The sequence below is a fragment of the Ambystoma mexicanum genome, chromosome 9 (genome assembly GCF_040938575.1).
Source record: "Ambystoma mexicanum isolate Mex_15411 chromosome 9, UKY_AmexF1_1, whole genome shotgun sequence".
NCBI lineage: Eukaryota > Metazoa > Chordata > Amphibia > Caudata > Ambystomatidae > Ambystoma > Ambystoma mexicanum.
In genome coordinates this window covers 624280568-624297588 of record NC_090931.1, presented here as the reverse complement: position 1 = coordinate 624297588, position 17021 = coordinate 624280568, and the positions used below count along the sequence as shown (strand labels likewise).

The 17021-nt window shown below is 43.9% G+C and overlaps 1 protein-coding gene across 4 annotated transcripts in view; it reads right to left on the bottom strand.

Annotated features, from left to right (window-relative positions):
• FLOT2 (flotillin 2) overlaps nt 1-14908 on the bottom strand; it is a 566437-nt gene extending 551529 nt beyond the window's left edge. Inside the window, exon 1 of one of the 4 annotated variants that reach the window (XM_069615307.1) lies at nt 14387-14908. Coding sequence is in view for 3 of the 4 variants with exons in the window: in XM_069615304.1 (XP_069471405.1) it covers nt 14387-14435 (49 nt within the window). In the remaining variant the exon portion in view is untranslated. The remainder of the gene's footprint in view (nt 1-14386) is intronic. The other 3 variants (XM_069615304.1, XM_069615303.1, XM_069615305.1) reach the window with 3 other exon arrangements.
• Nucleotides 14909-17021: the final 2113 nt, after the last annotated feature.

Here is a 17021-nt window from a genome sequence, read left to right as displayed (position 1 = left end):
TTATTGCCTTTCAATTTGCTCCCAAGTTTCATTTTATTTAAACCGTGGCAGAGGCAGTAAAATTAGGATCGTTTGGCAGCTCGATAGGAACACCCTAGGCTCAATGAATCCGCAGTCACGAACAGGGTGTAAAATATCAAGTCTGCCTAGTATCCAGTCACCGGCGAATTCACAGCAAAAAATTCAATGCTGTGCCCACAGCCCTATGTCCAATAAACTCCAGCTGGTTCAAAGATAGACAAATCCGCAGTCACCAGCTAGGCATGGACCAATCAGCTCCGACTTATTAGGAGGCAGCTCAACATGTAATAGTTTATGTATGGGAAATGTTGCTGTGTACCGTATTTTGACACTTGCGTTCAGACTCCATTCATGTACAGTCACTATGGGAAAAATGGCTAAAATCTTTGATACTTGGGTAGCAGATTACTTATTTGCGGCACAGAATTCATTCAATATCCTCGTTCGCAGCCGACATTAGATTAGGCTTACCGCATTCTGCATCTCCATGCTGCTTACCTCAGCGTTCTTGATTTTCATACTGGTCAGAAAGGTACACTCCCACAAGCAGCACCCGGCAACCAAAACCGAACACGCACTGCTTGCACTCTGCGCATGCGCAGTGTGTTTATGAGAAATGGTGCGCAAATCACAGAAGTAGAAGGAGGACTTGAAAGTTAGCTTCCACACAGGTTCAACGTCGAAGAGCTTCCCAGCAGAGCTACTGACATCTCAATCACCATAACACACACTGCTTGCACACCGCGCACCACGCACCGCTCCGCGAATGTGCAATGTGTTTATGAAAACTGGTCCGCAAATCACAGAAGTAGAAGGACTTGAAAGTGAGCTTCCACACAGGTTCAACGTCAAAGAGCTTCCCAGCAGAGCTACGGACACCTCGATCACCAAACACACACTGCTTGCACACCCAGTGTGTATTAATTCACCACATGATGAGTTACTCCTATTTTTCTTTCAATTGTTATTGATGTTAACACTGCAAAGAAGAAGGGGGCACATAATCCATGAACAAAATGTACCACTCTGCTCCAACTGTTATCTCTCTACCCCGTACAGGAAAAACAACCCCACAGCATTATCAATGAAACGAAGTTGCAACTGCATCAAACAGCATAAAATATCTGTGACGTGGGAGCACATCTAAATACACTAAGTTGCCCTCAGAGCAGGGGCAAGAGGAGAACTGAGAAAAACTCATCCTGTCCCACATTAAAGGCTTCCTGTTCCCTCCCTATATCCTCAGGACACTGGGAACCCATTCAAAAACCCTGACCATTCCCCTTCAAAGTCTGCAACACCCCATTAAGAGCAGCAGTGAACTTTTCCATGAGATAAATCTCCCCAGCTTTGGCCAGCCGTTCTGACATTCCTGGAAGTTTCTCTCTCTTCCAATGTGTTGCAAGGTATGCTTGCGCCGCCAATAGTAGGAAATGCACCATGTGAGACATGGCTTCCCATCCACTGCCTCCAAACCAAAAAGCACCAACATTGGGTCAGGGCAAATTTCTATCCAATCTATGCTTTTTTATCCACACCAAAACCACGACTAGTGCCCCTGTACCTTACTGCAAGACCACCACATGTGCCAATACGTGGTCCTTTCCCCAAAACCGTGCCAACACATAGGGCTCACCCCCAGGAACATTCTAGAGAGCCGACCTGGATCATACTGCCAGCAATGAAGCAATATCACCCTGTGCAATTTATATTGTCGGGCTATAGAAGTCTTGAACACTCTACTGCACAAACTCTTTTGTAGTATTCTTAGTTGGATTGTTTGGCCTCGCGCTGCGGCGTCTCTTAGAATGTTTAGTTAGAAATTAACCTAAGGGTTCTAGTCAGTTACATGAAGGGAATTGTAAGAGACGGTCGCAGTGCGGGCGGCGGTTGTTGTTATCATAAATAAACATTAATCCTTAAGTACTCACCCCGGCTCGCGTGAATACTTCAATTGGCGACGAGGATACCGGCCCCTGGTGAACCCACACAGCACAGGAGAACGAGAGCAGCTGCTCCGAGCCCTGGCGCGATACCGGTTAGCGCAGGCTTGTGCTGTCACACAACACACAGTAACGTGGAGCTGAACGAGAGCAGATGCTCCGAACTGACACATCACGTGTCGGTTTGCGCTGCCTTACAGTGCCAATCCACAGAGGGGGCTGCAGCTTAGAGCTTGAACGCTCCGAACCAACCACTGAGGCTTCGTTGGTTCGTGCTGAGCTCCGGACACTTGCTGCCCCTGGTTCTCCGGAAGCCCTTTCCAGCCCCACCTCTTTGGCATTAGGAAATAAAGGATCCCTCAGTCCCCACATCGCTACGTGTAGCGATTGCATTGGAACACACGCATATGACTGTTGAGCGCGTACATTTGAGAAAAGAAGCTTTCTACAGATAGCGGTCACATGATCCGGCTGGATCAAGACCAGGAAGTCTAAGGAGGGTGAGGATTAGGCACCCTCATCCTCGTCCCAGTACATAAAGAACGAAAAAAAAAAAAAAATTCTCATCTCTATTTATTTGAACACACGAACTTAGGAATTTCATTACTAAAAGACTTTTAGTCTTAAGAGCTGTGTTGGAATACTATAATGCAAGGAATCAGTATCCAACCTCCTGCAAGTTTTCTACCGGCTCCAGGACAACCAGCAGTTGTCTGGTCAGAATGGAAAGAATTTTGGCTGAATTATATTCAGGCCGTGGATCAAGAAGAACTCACATCCAGGAAAAATAAACTATTATTGTTGCATGCACTCGGATTAGAAGGTCAAAAGGAAGTTTAGAGAACTTCCAGAGTTAACAAGAGATGAGGCTGGAGATGCTGACGAACATGGAAGAGCCATAAAACAATTGGACAAATATTATGCGCCGGAAACCAATGTGGCCTAGATAGATATAAATTCTATACCAGAGTGCAAAAAGAAAGTGAAAGTATCGAGGAATGTGTGTCAGCATTAAGGGGCTTATCTAGAACATGTCAGTTTGGTAATGGTATCACTCTTGATGAACTAATACGAGATCAGATAATAATTCACTCAAAGGATAATATAGTTCAAGACAGGCTGTGGATGATTGGCAATCCATCACTACCTGAGACTATAGCTATTGCCAAACGAGTTGAGCATAGTCTATTATGTTCTAAGGAAATGAAAAACAAGAAGGAAGAAGCTGTACAGAGTATGCAAGTAAACACTACGAAATTGGTACAGGAGCAGGAAGAACATAGCCAGGTTAATGCACTGCGACCTAAAGACAAGGCTGAAGCTGCTCCAGGGAAGAGCAACAAGATGAAAAATCCAGAATATAAAAGGAAGTTCAAGTAAAGTTCATGGGAAAAGCTGGACTAAGAGTGACCCTCGCACACAATATGATCATAGATATCAGAATTACCACCAAAGGGATGGAAATAGATGCTACAACTGTGGCAGATATGGCCATTACGCAAATGCAAGACAATGCCCTGCTCTAGGACAGAAATGTGGGAATTGTGGCATAAAAGGTCATTTTGCAGTTGTTTGCAAGAAAAAGAAAAGAGTTTCAGTCATCGTGGACGAAGAGGAAGAGTCAGAGGAGGAAAGAGTATTTTTCATACAAGAACCCCCAGAAGGAGAGTTTAAGTGCCCAAGTTGCGAGGTGATCTTAGATAACTGGAAGCTTAAGATGAAGGTGGATAGTTGTTCACCTTGGACGATCATTACCAAAAGGACATGGAAAAACCTTGTGACATAGGGTCTGTGGAGCGAATTGAATTTATCAAACATTAAAAATCCGGGTGGATTTGAAGGATCAAGGATAAAGATGATTGGATGGTTTCCCAGCATCATCCAATTTAAAGACAGACGGGCCCAAGTTAAAGTTTATATGGCAGAAAAGGGCATCAACATCATAGGATGGAGAGATCAAGCTGGGTTGAGAATCAGATAGAATCTGCTCTTCAGAACATGGATACAATTAGTCAATAGTAGTGTCAGAAACGATGTGTCAGTAGAAAAGAGTGAAGTCAAATCAAAGTTAGGTTTGTTAAAGGATTTTGCGCACAGGATCCGCCTGAAGAAAGGAGCAATACCGGTTAGACACACAAAGTTAAGACCGGTTCCATTTGCCATAGCTGACAAAGTTGAGAAGGAGTTGACATTGTTGGAATCTGAAAGTGTCATAGAAAAAATGGAATCCTCGGAGTGGGTGAGTCCCATCGTGGTGGCGCTAAAGAAGAATGGCAAACCCATGATTTGCATCGATTTAAGAGACGTCAATAAGAACATAATTGACATATTTCCTCTTCCAATTATTTCTGAGATGTTGAATTGTATTGGTGATGCAAATGTGTTTTCAACATTAGAGCTTTCAAAAGCTTATCATCAAATTGCACTCACTGAAGATTGTAGAGATATTACAGCTTTTATTGTGCCACATGGTCTATATTAGGTATAAGCGCATACCGCTTGATTTAGCCTCTGCTGCAGCTGTATTTCAAAGGGTGATGATGCATGTCCTCAAGGGAGTAGAAGGAATTTTCGTATATCAGGATGATATTATTGTATTCGGAAAAGGAATTGAAAAACATGATGACAGGCTAAAAAGGGTGTTGAAAAGATTGGAAGATATGGGTTTGAAAATTGAACAGAGCAAGTGTAAAATTGGAGTGAATGAAGTGGAATATTTAGGGCACACTGTAAATGGCAAAGGATATAAACCTAAAAAGGATGCCATGGAAGCAATCAAAGAGTCCCCTAATGCTAAGAACAAAGACGAGTTAAGATCATTTTTGGGATTATTTGAGTATTACAATAGATTTGTAGGAAATTTTGCGAGTGTCACAGAACCTTTAAGGAAACTTATGAAAAAAGATGCTAAGTTTGTATGGAATGATGATTGCTACAGGGCAGTACAATGCATAAAGAGCGAAATTTGCAATTCATTGGAGCTAGGAGGGTTTGAATTTTGTAGGATGACTAAAATTACAGTAGATGCCAGTGGAAACTGATTGGGAGCAGTTTTATCACAGGTTGATGAAGATGCAAATGAAAGAGTAATCAGTCATGCCTCGAGAGCTTTTTCAGACACGGAGAATAGATACTCAGTGATTGAAAAAGAGTTGTTGGCTTGCTCCTGGGCGGTAAATTACTTCAGGAAATATGTGTGGGGAACAAAATTTGTTATTCAGACAGATCATAAACCGTTGATTGAGGTTCTCACGGTCAAGGGAATGTGCAGAGCTTCGCCAAGATTAGCAAGGCTAAGGCTTAAAATGCAGGATTATAATTTTTCTGTGAAGTATGTGCCTGGAAAAAGGAATGTTGTAGCTGATTTTCTTTCGATATTACCTTTGGGAAGTAAGCAGATGATAGTAGAAATGGATGACGAAATGGTAGCTGTTGTGTTTGAAGTTACGTCCAAAGATAAGTGGATTGAGGAGTTGGGGAAGGATGATGAGCTTCAACAAATATGCGAATACATGAAATCTGGGTGGCCTGAAAAGGCAGTTCAGGAAGCATGTTTGAGATTTTGGGAGGTAAGAGATGAGTTGTCCATGGAGGATGGATTTTTGTTGAGAGGAGACAAATTGACTCCCCCACGCAAGTTATATGATGAACTTATTGAGAAAGCACACCAGGGTCATCCTGTTATTACAGGCACGAAAAATAACATAAGATTGAAATATTGGTGGCCAGGTATGGACCTAATGGTAGAAAGAGTGGTTAGAAATTGTTGGCCATGTCAAAATAGCGATAAGAGTTGTAGAGTCAAAGTCTATTGACATTCACAAAGGTGAAGCGCCATGGGAAATGATAGATATTGATATCGTTGGGCCATACGGGAAATTGATAGGAGAGAAAAAGTTCCCAATAGTACTAGTTGATTACTATTCAGGGTGGCTTGAAGTTAAGGCTGCGAGTAAGATTGATAGTCAAGAGATTATGAAGTTCATTATGCAAATATGTAGAAGGGAAGGATTCCCTAAAGTGATAATGAGCGACAATGGAGTTCAATTCAAAAGTAAAGAGATAAGAGAGTTTGCCAAAAGATCAGGAATGGAATGGAGGTTTTCATCTTTATAGCATCCTCAAACCAATGGATTAGTGGAGAGATACAATCGCGTGATTGTAGAGGCTGTAGAATTGGCATCGAGTAATAACTTGTCGGTGGATGAAGTACTCAAAGAGAAAGTGTGGTGCAGTAGGATGACTTAAGAGAGGAATGAATGTGTCACCTTTTCAATTGATGAGAGGAAGAGCTCCAAATACTTTACTTAATCCAGATTGGGTTAATCGTAGGAAAGTAGTGGATGATAAGAAATATAAGTTATTCAAACATCAAAATAAAAATGAGAGGTCTAGTGGAAAACCGGATGTTGGAGAACCTAAATTGAGACTCTCACCAGGAGATTATGTACGGATTAAGTGTGGTCGTAAGGTGAGGAAAGGTGACTAAATATAGCAGTCCAATTAAAGTTATGCAAGTGTTTAGAAGAGCAGTTAGAGATGCTGGGAGAGCGGTATGGAATTTGGACAGGGTAAGTAGATGGAGATGGGGAGGCAAACAGGACGAATGCAGATTCTATGGTAAATAAAAAAGAGCAAATGATTTGTTTACAGATGAAGTTTTGTTTAGAAGGGAGAATGTAAATGAAATAGAGAGTGATGATAGGGACGTAGCGAGACAAAGTGAAGGAATGGATGTGAATATGCGACAAGGTAACAATGTACAAAATGTAGTTGGACGTAATCTTCCACGAAGTTCAGAGAAAGAAGATTACCATATTGGTCCAGGGATTATGTTATGCCTAAGTAAATGTACACTTTATGTTTAGTTTTCTTTATCATTTTACTTTCTCAGAATGTTCTCTAGGCTAAGCATTCATATTTATGAGTAGGTAGGTTGTCAAATGTTACTCAAGGGCATTGGAAAATGGTTGGTTTCCTAGCATTATTTCTTGTTAATTGTACTATGATGTAAGTCATATGGCCATTATGTCTTGTTAATTGTACTACGATGTAAGCCATATGTTCCCATTCAATATTTATGGGGTGGGGGGGTGTAGTATTCTTAGTTGGATTTTTTGGCCTCGCGCTGCAACGTCTCTTAGAATCTTTAGTTAGAAATGAACTTAAGGGTTCTAGTCAGTTACATGAAGAGAATTGTAAGAGACGGTCGCAGTGCGGGGCGCCAGTTGTTATCATAAATAAACATTAATCCTTAAGTACTCACCCCGGCTCGCGTGAATACTTCATCTTTCATAGCTGTTCATTCACCTCACGCCCCAAGTCCCACTCCCATTTGAACTGAAGCCCATCCATAGTAGCCTCTACCCATCCATATCACCCATACTAGCCTTTACCAGGAAAGCATAAAGCAGGGAAAGGAGCCCCTATATGTCCCGTTGTGTATTCAAAATATGTTACGACTATGTAAGCTCCCGCTGAACCAACTCCTTCCATTTCTCTGCTGTCAAAACCCCCATTAACGGAAGGAATAGAAATACAGTGAGTCTCCCAACTTGCGATGCCTCTTTCGGTGCCTGGATGGTGATGAACTTCCTTCTACCCATATCTGGCCCACTCCGTTCAAGCCGGCTTCAAACCAGCCCTGAAATCTATTGGAATTTGGATGTCGTCCCTGATCACCAGGGCCCACAAGTGGTTCAATGGCGAGGGCCAGGTGGTGACCCCCCCACATTCCCGGGCCTCGCCTCCAGATGCTGCAAATCACGCCCAGTACAAGGTGTTCCCTTATACTTTGTGGGACCTTTTCCCTCAGGACCCACAACCACTCCTCCCACTGTTGCCAGTCTCAAATGGTGGTTCTCTAGGTAGACCCACAGCTTATCCATGTCCTCACCCTAAGCTGGGCTTGTAGTATAAATTAAGATCTGTGAACCTATTGTAGGATACCAGTAGCTTTTTCCCAGCCCAAAAGGAAGCAAAGCATACAGCCCTTTGCCTCAAACACCCCCTTCGGCACTGCTACTGGTAACATTTGAACACCTAATATCCTGGGGAGAAAATTTAAGGCGTTAAGCCGACCCATCCAAAAAATGGTTTGTCCACCCCACAATGGCAGGTAATTGGCACCAGACAGTTCCTCAAAAGAGTTTGCGATGATCACACCTAAATACTGACACAGCTCTCTCTCGTTGGGGATGTTGGGTCGAGGTGGAGCAGTCATGTCTCTACCAGAGTCCACATCAAACGGGAACAAAATGGACTTGGTCCTAGTAACCTTATACCCTGTGAGGGACCCATACTCCTTTATCACTTCCAAGGCCGCCAGAACTGAGACATGCAGGTGGTTTATTAAATGTAGGAGAATGTCGTCGGCATACATTCCCAACTTAAACTGTCACCCGCTACCACCCCCTTCACTCGATGGTCATGCTTCAGCTGCGCCACCAAAGGCTCATGTGATACATCAAACAAGAGAGAAACGGCAGCAAAATCTAGAAGCCAGAACCCTAGTAAATATCTTTGAGGAGAGGGAGTAAGACGTGTACAGACAATGGTCCTTCCCCCTCCTTACGCAATACAGAGATCAACGCCTGGCGAAACGAACTGGGGGCCCTGCCCGTTAGCATAATTAAGTTGAATAACAGCCATGTGAAAGACCAACAAATCTGGGCCTTGCCTGCATTTGCCTTATTTCCTCCTCAGAAATAGGGGCATCCAACCCCTCTACTTCACTCGGTTCCAACCAGGAGAGGGAAGCTTTGGCCAAATATCTCCTGATACTCTTCTCACTCGGCTCATTCTCTAGACTGTACAGCCACTCATAAAATGCTGCAAAGAGTCATCAATGTCTACAGGGTCTGTGACCAGTCGCCAATGTCTACAGGTTCTGTGACCAGTCGCCAATGTCCTCCAGGCATCTGAAAACCCCTCCACCCATCTATCTGCCCTATGACGCCCCCCTCAGATGCTTCAACAGGAGTGCGCCTGCTTTATCCTCCTTTTCGTAATATTTCTGGTGCAAAAATTGGAATTGCGCACAACTTTCCCCATCTCCAGAAACCGTCCCCCCCTGCATCCCTCCCTCCAACTTCTCCTATGAGGTCCTTTCTCTCATGGGTTCCCAACTTTATGATTTGGTTCCGTATTTGTAACGCACATATCCCATTGGGGAACCTGGCAGAAACTGGGCGCTGATGGGAAAAAGAAATAAATACATGACATGAATTGCTTGCTTTAAGTTGGTTGGTCTGGGGATTTACTTAAACAGATATGTCTTTAGTTGCTTCAGTTGCTTCCTGAAAATGTTATGGATTCAATTTGCCATAGCCTTAACAGAAGGGCGTTCCAGGCTCTAGGGCTCGGAAGGGAGAAACGTCTGTCAACCCATATAGCTGTCCTGGGGGTTGGGGAGGGACCACCAGCAGGCCTTGTCCCATAGATCGTAAAGGTCAGTTAGGACGAGGAATTAGAATCGGATAGGCTGGGGCAAGGCCATGGATACAAAACCAAACAGTATTTTAAACTGGATCCTCTGCTGCACTGGGAGCAAATTAAGGATTTTTCGAAACTCTGAAATTGTTGTTAAAAATCCATCACACCATGAAAATCTGGGCTACCTGAAGCCGCTGAAGTTGATATTTCGGTATGCCGGTCAGGAGAGCATTGCAATAATCTACTTTGAAGTTTGTGAGAATTCCCACTACTGTTGGGCGATCCTTCTCAGAGGTTAGCGGGAGTAGAGGCCTGAGAAGTTTTAGGTGGAAGTAGACATGCTTAATAGTTCGATTGACTTGTGAGTTACAACTTGGACTGCCATATGCAGCCAAAAATGTTTACTGTCTGGGTGTATATGGTTGGAGTTCCAAATAGAGTTGGACAGGGAACAAACTGGACCACATTTGCTAGGCTCTTTTTCTAGGCCAAAGACGATTATCTCCGTTTTAGATGGATTCAGTTTTAACTTGTTTTCCAGCATACAACTTTGGATTTCGAATGCACATTTTAAGACTCATTCCATTGCCTCAAATGGTCGGTTTAACTGGACATAGATATGCGTATCGTCCGCATATGAATGATAAGTCAAACTAGGCAAAGATTAAGCAGTGGACGGATATATACAACAATAGCTGAGACAAGGAAGAACTCTGCGGCACTCCGCAGGTAACCGGTAATGAGTCAGAAAGGTAAGGACCTGCTTTAACCTGCTGAAAGCGATCGGTCAGAAACGAGGTAAACCATTTCAGTGCTTCATCGGATACATGTGCCAATGATGATACTGTGTCAAAACTACCTACAAGTCTAGCATGACAAGCATGCCGTTGACACTATTGTCGGCAGTCTAAAGTAGGTGATCCAAGATGGCAGTCAATGCAGTCTCTGTGCCATGACCTGGTCTAAACCCTGGTAAGAATCCAAGATGTTATGTTCTTCAAGAAAATCCTGCAGCTGTGTGGTCACAATTATTTCTAAAATGTTAGCAGGCCACAGGAGACCAGCAATACAGTGATAGTTGGACAGTGTTTTATGGTCCAATGTTGGCTTTTTTAAAAAGGAGGAGTGAAATAGGATTTTTTTCCTTTCAGAGGCACACAGCCTTGAGTTAAGGAGGCATTCACCAAGGAATAGATAGAATGGAGCATACTTGCTCTTAGTGGGACTAACGTGCTAGTTGCGAAGCATAACCAATCTTCCAATAGTAACCACTCTTCTTATTGTTTGTTTATATAGTTCTCCAAACTCAGGTATCTGGGCGCATAGTTAGACGCTTCCCTGATGAGCAGCCCCCCTCATGTCATCTTTGCTGCCTCCCACACCGTACAAAGGTCGACCTCCCGTACCATTCCTCTGAAAATAGTCGGTGATGGTACTTGCATTTCGATAAAACTTGGTTTTCTTTTTTAAAGCATCCTTCCATAGGGAATCATTACAACGCCAACGGGAAACCTGTGTATTTTGTGTATTTAAACTTGCTGTCACTGCATGAATACCATTATCATGGTCAGGCCATCCAACAGGACCAGATCACAGGATGCGATCCTCCCCAGCAGCTCTTTGCATACGCAAAAGTAATCCACACCGGTATGCGTCCCGTGTGGCATGGAATACAACGTGAAGCTCTCCCCCGGGTGCAGTTCCCTCCACACATCCAATAATTCCTGCAAGTTATTCCTTATTCTGGTGATAACTCTTTTCCGGTAGTTATTACTTCCCTGTTAGACCAATGCCCGATGATCCTCTGTATTTTCTGGTATGCATGAGGTCTTCTTTCCCCTTGCAATAGGTATCCATACTCTTAATAACATTATTTCTCAAGCCATTTATTCACAAGTATTATGGCACTAAACCAATCAGAAAGAGAAGTTAGTCATCCACATCTTCTATATTACTAACTTTGACCGAAACTATGTAATGCACAAGCATTCCTTGCAAAAAGAGGAGCAGGACCACCCTGCCTCTGCCCCTTACTAACTGGGCTAAGGAGCACAGAAAAACAAATACTTAAAGGAGGCTAGAGATTTATTATTCCTTTCCAGCCCCTTTACTTGAGTAAATTAGGGCACATTGAACATGGAGGAGCTGACACATGCGCCACATTGTTCTGATCTGAACAGAGGAGGAAACGTGAAATACTATTGGCAACGAAACAGGTGAAGCTGTTCATTATTGGAATTACTTCTACTGTCTACCCGAGAAAGAGAACACTCACATGTGGACAGGAACACATTTTGGAAAAGTGCTTATTGTTAAGATGGACAAAGTATTAGGGATTGAAAACATAGAGGAATCAACTACAAGCGCTACCAGGTACCCAGATAAGGACAAGAAAGGAATTCTCAATGCAAAACACAGCCTCAAGTAACAGGCGACAGGGGCCATGGCTCAATATCACAGCAAACAAGTGCGGGAAACAGCCTGCACACTGGTATCCTTTTTGGGCAAAAGAAAAACACTGTCAACGAGACCTTACAGGTGGTCATAAAACAATCAAGCCTGAGAAGCCAACATCAAGACCCATGCTGAAACCCAAATGTTTCCAGAAAAGAGGGAGTAAAGTGTGAATCCGGCTCTAGACACAGATTAATGAGAGCCAGGAGACTTTCCTTTAGCCCCTAAAATAAACAGTGCATGTACTACTCAGTGTAGAAATACTCGTATGTCCAAATATTCACGGCTCCCTAATAGTCACAGCAATCACCTGCTGGGATGGGGCACCATCACAGTACCTTGTTGTATTACTAATCTTACTATCCCGCCTTGGCAATGCCCTACCTTATCTTGTGATCCACCCGCCTGGCTACCAATTGACTACGCCGCGTTCCATTTTACTCCTCTTTATTCTCAGGTTTCTCCTCCAAGCCCCAGCCAATCTTACTGCTCATCTTCCAAAACACGTTGCTCTCGCCATTTCTTCCCTTTATTACTCCATCATCTTCTTCCCGTAAATTATGCCCCCTGTATGTTATTGCTTCCATTCCTTCCTTGTGGCTCTCCCATGTTTACTGTTCTTCATTCTAAAATATTACTCTGCTCTTTCCATCCTACTGCTAACGCATTCCAACGTGTTACTGGGCAAACCTCTTCCCCTGCTCTATCTCTAATCTCCCATCCCACTAATGCCTGTGCCCTGCTCGGTTTTTTCGCTAGGCCGACTGCCTAGACCCCCGTTACTATCCCCTTCTTCGCATAGATTTTCTCCTCGACTCCATTTTACTACGCTTCCCCAAGTTACTCCACCCGTTTCTTTCCAGATGCTATTCCGTCCCCTTTCCTCATATAACTTCTTTGTATTATGTTATTGCTACTCGTTTTCCCATGTAAGTTCTAATTGGTGCATTCCCTCTGCACTTTAATCTTCTTCCTGTTGCTATTTTAAGTCACCTGTTTCATCAAAATACAACACTCTCCATGCTCACGTTATTTCGCCAGTCAATTTCAACGTTGTTTCCCATGGGACCCGCAGGTAGTAGGCCCAGAGGGATACGTTGGGAGGTAGGAATGGAGGAAGGAAGGGCTTCCTCGCAAGGAAATGAGAAACAGCCAAAAAAACACGTTTCCTTGGCACTCAGATGTGCAGGGAGGGGCACAGGATAGGAAAGACAAAGGCACCCAGACTACTGCGCGCCCAAGTCCTGCAAAGGTGGCTGGGGCAGGTAACACCAGTCCTCTGGGTGGGAGGGGGAAAATCCATCAACAAAAAGGGCACAATGGATACATAAAACACAAACAAAAAGAGAAAACCACGACACAGCCCAAACGACTCGAAAAAAGGCAAAGAAACTAAAGTTAGTTTTATTATTGACAAATAATACCTAAGGATTTGGTGATTGGAAATGTGTGACAGATCTATGCCTCAAAAAAAAGGCAATGAAAAGAGGTTATGATAGACAAAAAATAAGCTGCGAATGCGAAAATATGACAAGGCTCAACACTGTTTGCAAATAAAAGTCGTGAGCTTTGGTTAAAGGCGGTAGGTATCAGCCCTGAGTATGCCCTACGATGGAGCAGGATCCCCGCTCACCTGATCCCATATTCGCCAAAATGTTTACCATTTCTTATTTTATCTGGTTCGGTTTGTTACGCATAGCTTATTGTGAAATAATGCTTACAGCCTAATTTTCCACCTCATATGGTTTAGGATTCCTTGTAGGGGGGGGGGGGGCGTAAATGTCTTGGGACAGTTTATTCTGACACCCCTGCATAGCTTCCTAACAATGTGACTTCCAGGTTTATACTCCAGTATCTCCACGATGTACCTACCACACGCTTGCTCCTTGAATGTTAATCCCCTCCCACTTTACTACCCCTTCCTGCCATTTTGTTTCTTCTTTTCCTCCCCCACGGTGATCCTCTGTCCCCTCCCCGGTTCTTCTCCACCATCCTTCCAATATTTCGCCAAATAACATGAAACACTCGAATATCCCACTTTCCGTCGTATTGGCATTTCTCCCTAAGAAACCCCGTGCCGTTATTTCCTCATTTTGTACTGTCATCTCCACTCCCTTGGGTGGGGCTCTACTGGATTCGTAGCCACACAGCAATTGCATCCGAGAACCCCTCCCCATGAACACGCCCTATCACCACCTTGGCCCCCCCTCTCGCTAAGCAACACTACTCTGCTCCATAGGAACCACACACTGTTCTGGCGAGTGGGCAAATCACTACCCTCCCCCTCTCAACAATAACAAATCCAGTCTTCAAAGCCAGCCAGTGAAACGCATTCGATTCCTCAGACCCCCTACTTTACTAGTACACCCTTCTCACCCTCACATAAGCCCCTAACATCTGCGTTTAGCCACCTTTCTTGCCACCATGCGACTCCTGTTCATGCCTCACAGAAACACTATCGTTCCCCCACCAAGAGAAACAAGACCACCAGCACCAAACACGCCCCCCCCTCAACAACACAGACACACACTCACCTGAAACCACTAGCGCTTCGTTGGGTCCCACCGTGTGACAATTCCCCATCTCGGGGGGTTGTGTGAACTATAGACGAGGCGGTGTATGGGATCCGAGTTCTTCCAATTGGGAAGGGGGGGGGGGTGAAACAGGAGCCCCTAACTCAGTAATGAAGGGTACAGCTAGGACCAGGGGCGCCTGGGAAGTGTCGCTGCTTTCGTGGGAGCCCAGCAGGGTCAATCCTATCAGACCTGTTGTCAGAGGTTCTCCACTGCACACCAGCTCCGGGGCGGGGTTGCTGATGGTTTTTTTCTTCTTCTTTCCACAACAAGCCTCCCTAGCCGCAGTTCAGCGTGTGCCAGCGGAAGCGCGTATAGCTCGGATGCTTAGAGAGACGGGAGCGCGCAGGACCCTCCCTCCGAGTGACGGGCTCGTTCCAGAGGCAGACAGTTGTCAGGTGGCGTGGGCGCGTTACACACGCAGGAAGTGCCAGGCGTGGCTCTTCATTGATGGATGCTCGCTGCCTGGAGGGAGGGTTATCTGCATGCCTGCATTTTATTTCCTGTTTTAATCCATTCTTTACAATATCTGCTCATTTAAAATATTTGGGCGCCCTCCAATACTACAATTTCAATAATGCCAAAAGGTTAAGGCAAGTTATATAATAATTATTAATGTGAGAACTTAATGCAACAAATACTTGGAAATTCAGCTAAAGTCACATTGACTTCACGCACCCTGTTACGCAGCCTATGACCACAATGATTATATCACATATCACATCACAAATTACATGTTATATGGGAACATTGATGACATTACAAATCACATCACTGGTGCTAACACTAATTTCATTGTATATAACTAATTACATCAAAAATGGAATTAGACATAACATCATTTATAAGTTAGCTCATGAAAACTTTGATTACCTTAATAACAATTTAGGCGGTGGACTTGACAATGACAAAGGCTGGGGTCACTGGCCAGCATCAAAGGCCATAGCTAGTGGTCGTTTAGTAAAAATACCAATGTGCCTGGTTAAATAGCCAGGCCTAGTAGCCTGTCAATGCTTTAAAATATAGTGTGCAATGTTGAAAGCTGGAGTCAGTGGCCATGGCTAAAGGCCATAGCTACTGCCCATTAACATGTCAGAAAATACAGTCGGAACAGCCAAAGGCTGTGGCCACTGGCTAGTATTGTGTTGCAAACTATGGCTAGCGGCTGGTTAGTGTATATAATATACAGTGGACACAGTCAAAGCCCATAGCTAGTGGCTGGTTAGTGTTGTGTAATACACAGTGGGCACAGCCGAAGGTCATCGCTTATTGCATGTTATTATTTTAAAATTTGCAGTTGACATGGCAAAAAGATGTACAAACTGATCAAGGTCAAAAGCCATGGCTGGTGGCCCATTTATATGTTAGAATATATAGTGGGCACAGTCACAGATTGTAGCCACTGGCCAGTATTGTGCTTAAATCCATGGCTAGTGCCTGTTCAGTGTTTATAATATACAATGGACACTGTTGAAAGCTGCGTCCACTGGTAAACGCCAAAATCTATGGTTGGTACCTTGTTAGTGTTTTAAAATATTCAGTGCTCGGTGAAAGTTCATGGGTGAGAGTTGTGACCACTGTCCATAACTGAAGGCCATAACTAGTACCCATTCATGTGTTAAAATATATTTGGTCATGCACACTGACCATGGCTCGAGGCCATGCTTAATGCCAGTTACTGTTGTAATGTAATTAGTGATGTCATCAGTGATGTGATTTGTGATGTCATCATTGTGGTCATAGTCTGCGCAACAGGGGTGCGAAGTTAAGGTGGCTCTAGCTGAATCCAGGGTTTTCTTACATTAAGTTCTCACCTTAACGTCCTGCAACTAAAGTTTTTTCCTTGAATTTCAAAGGTTCTCTTACAATGTATTGCTCACCTTAAAGTCCCTGCAACTAAAGTTTTTTCCTTGAATTTCAAGGGTTTTGTTACAATGTATTGCTCACCTTAACGTCCCTGCAACAAAAGTTTTTTCCTTGAATTTCAAATGTTTGTTACAAATTATTGCTCACCTTAACGTACCTGCAATTTAAGTTTCTGCCTTGAATTTCAAGGTTTTTGTTATTGCATAGATTTTTAAAACGCAACCAGACCACTAGCCATGGCCTTCGGATTAAAGGCTTTGAGAATTCACAATGTTTTTAGGCAATGCGCAGTGAGATTAAATTATTTGCCATGGAGCACACACTTTGGTTAAGCAGCGCTCTCCAAGCGGTACACCCCTTTTTGGTGCCATCATTTTGGCGCGGGCCGATTTGGCAAGGGTATTCCGTCGCAGCACCCATTTCGGCATGACCTTTTCGGTGCGAAAACCATTCCGGTGCCCTTATTTTGGCGCATGGGATGTTTGGACGTGTCTGACATTGCAGCCACGTCTTAATACCCTCATGCTAAATAAGATCCCAGCACTGCCCATCGGCGCACCAAATTGCATCACAAAAGCCATTCCGGCACCATTATTTTGGCGTGAGTGATGTTTGGACGTGGTTCATATTGCAGCCATGTCTAAAGGTCCCTATGCTAAATAAGATCACAGGACTACACTGCCACAAACCTCACCACCTCCCTCTTGCATTACTTTTCTTTTAGTTAAAC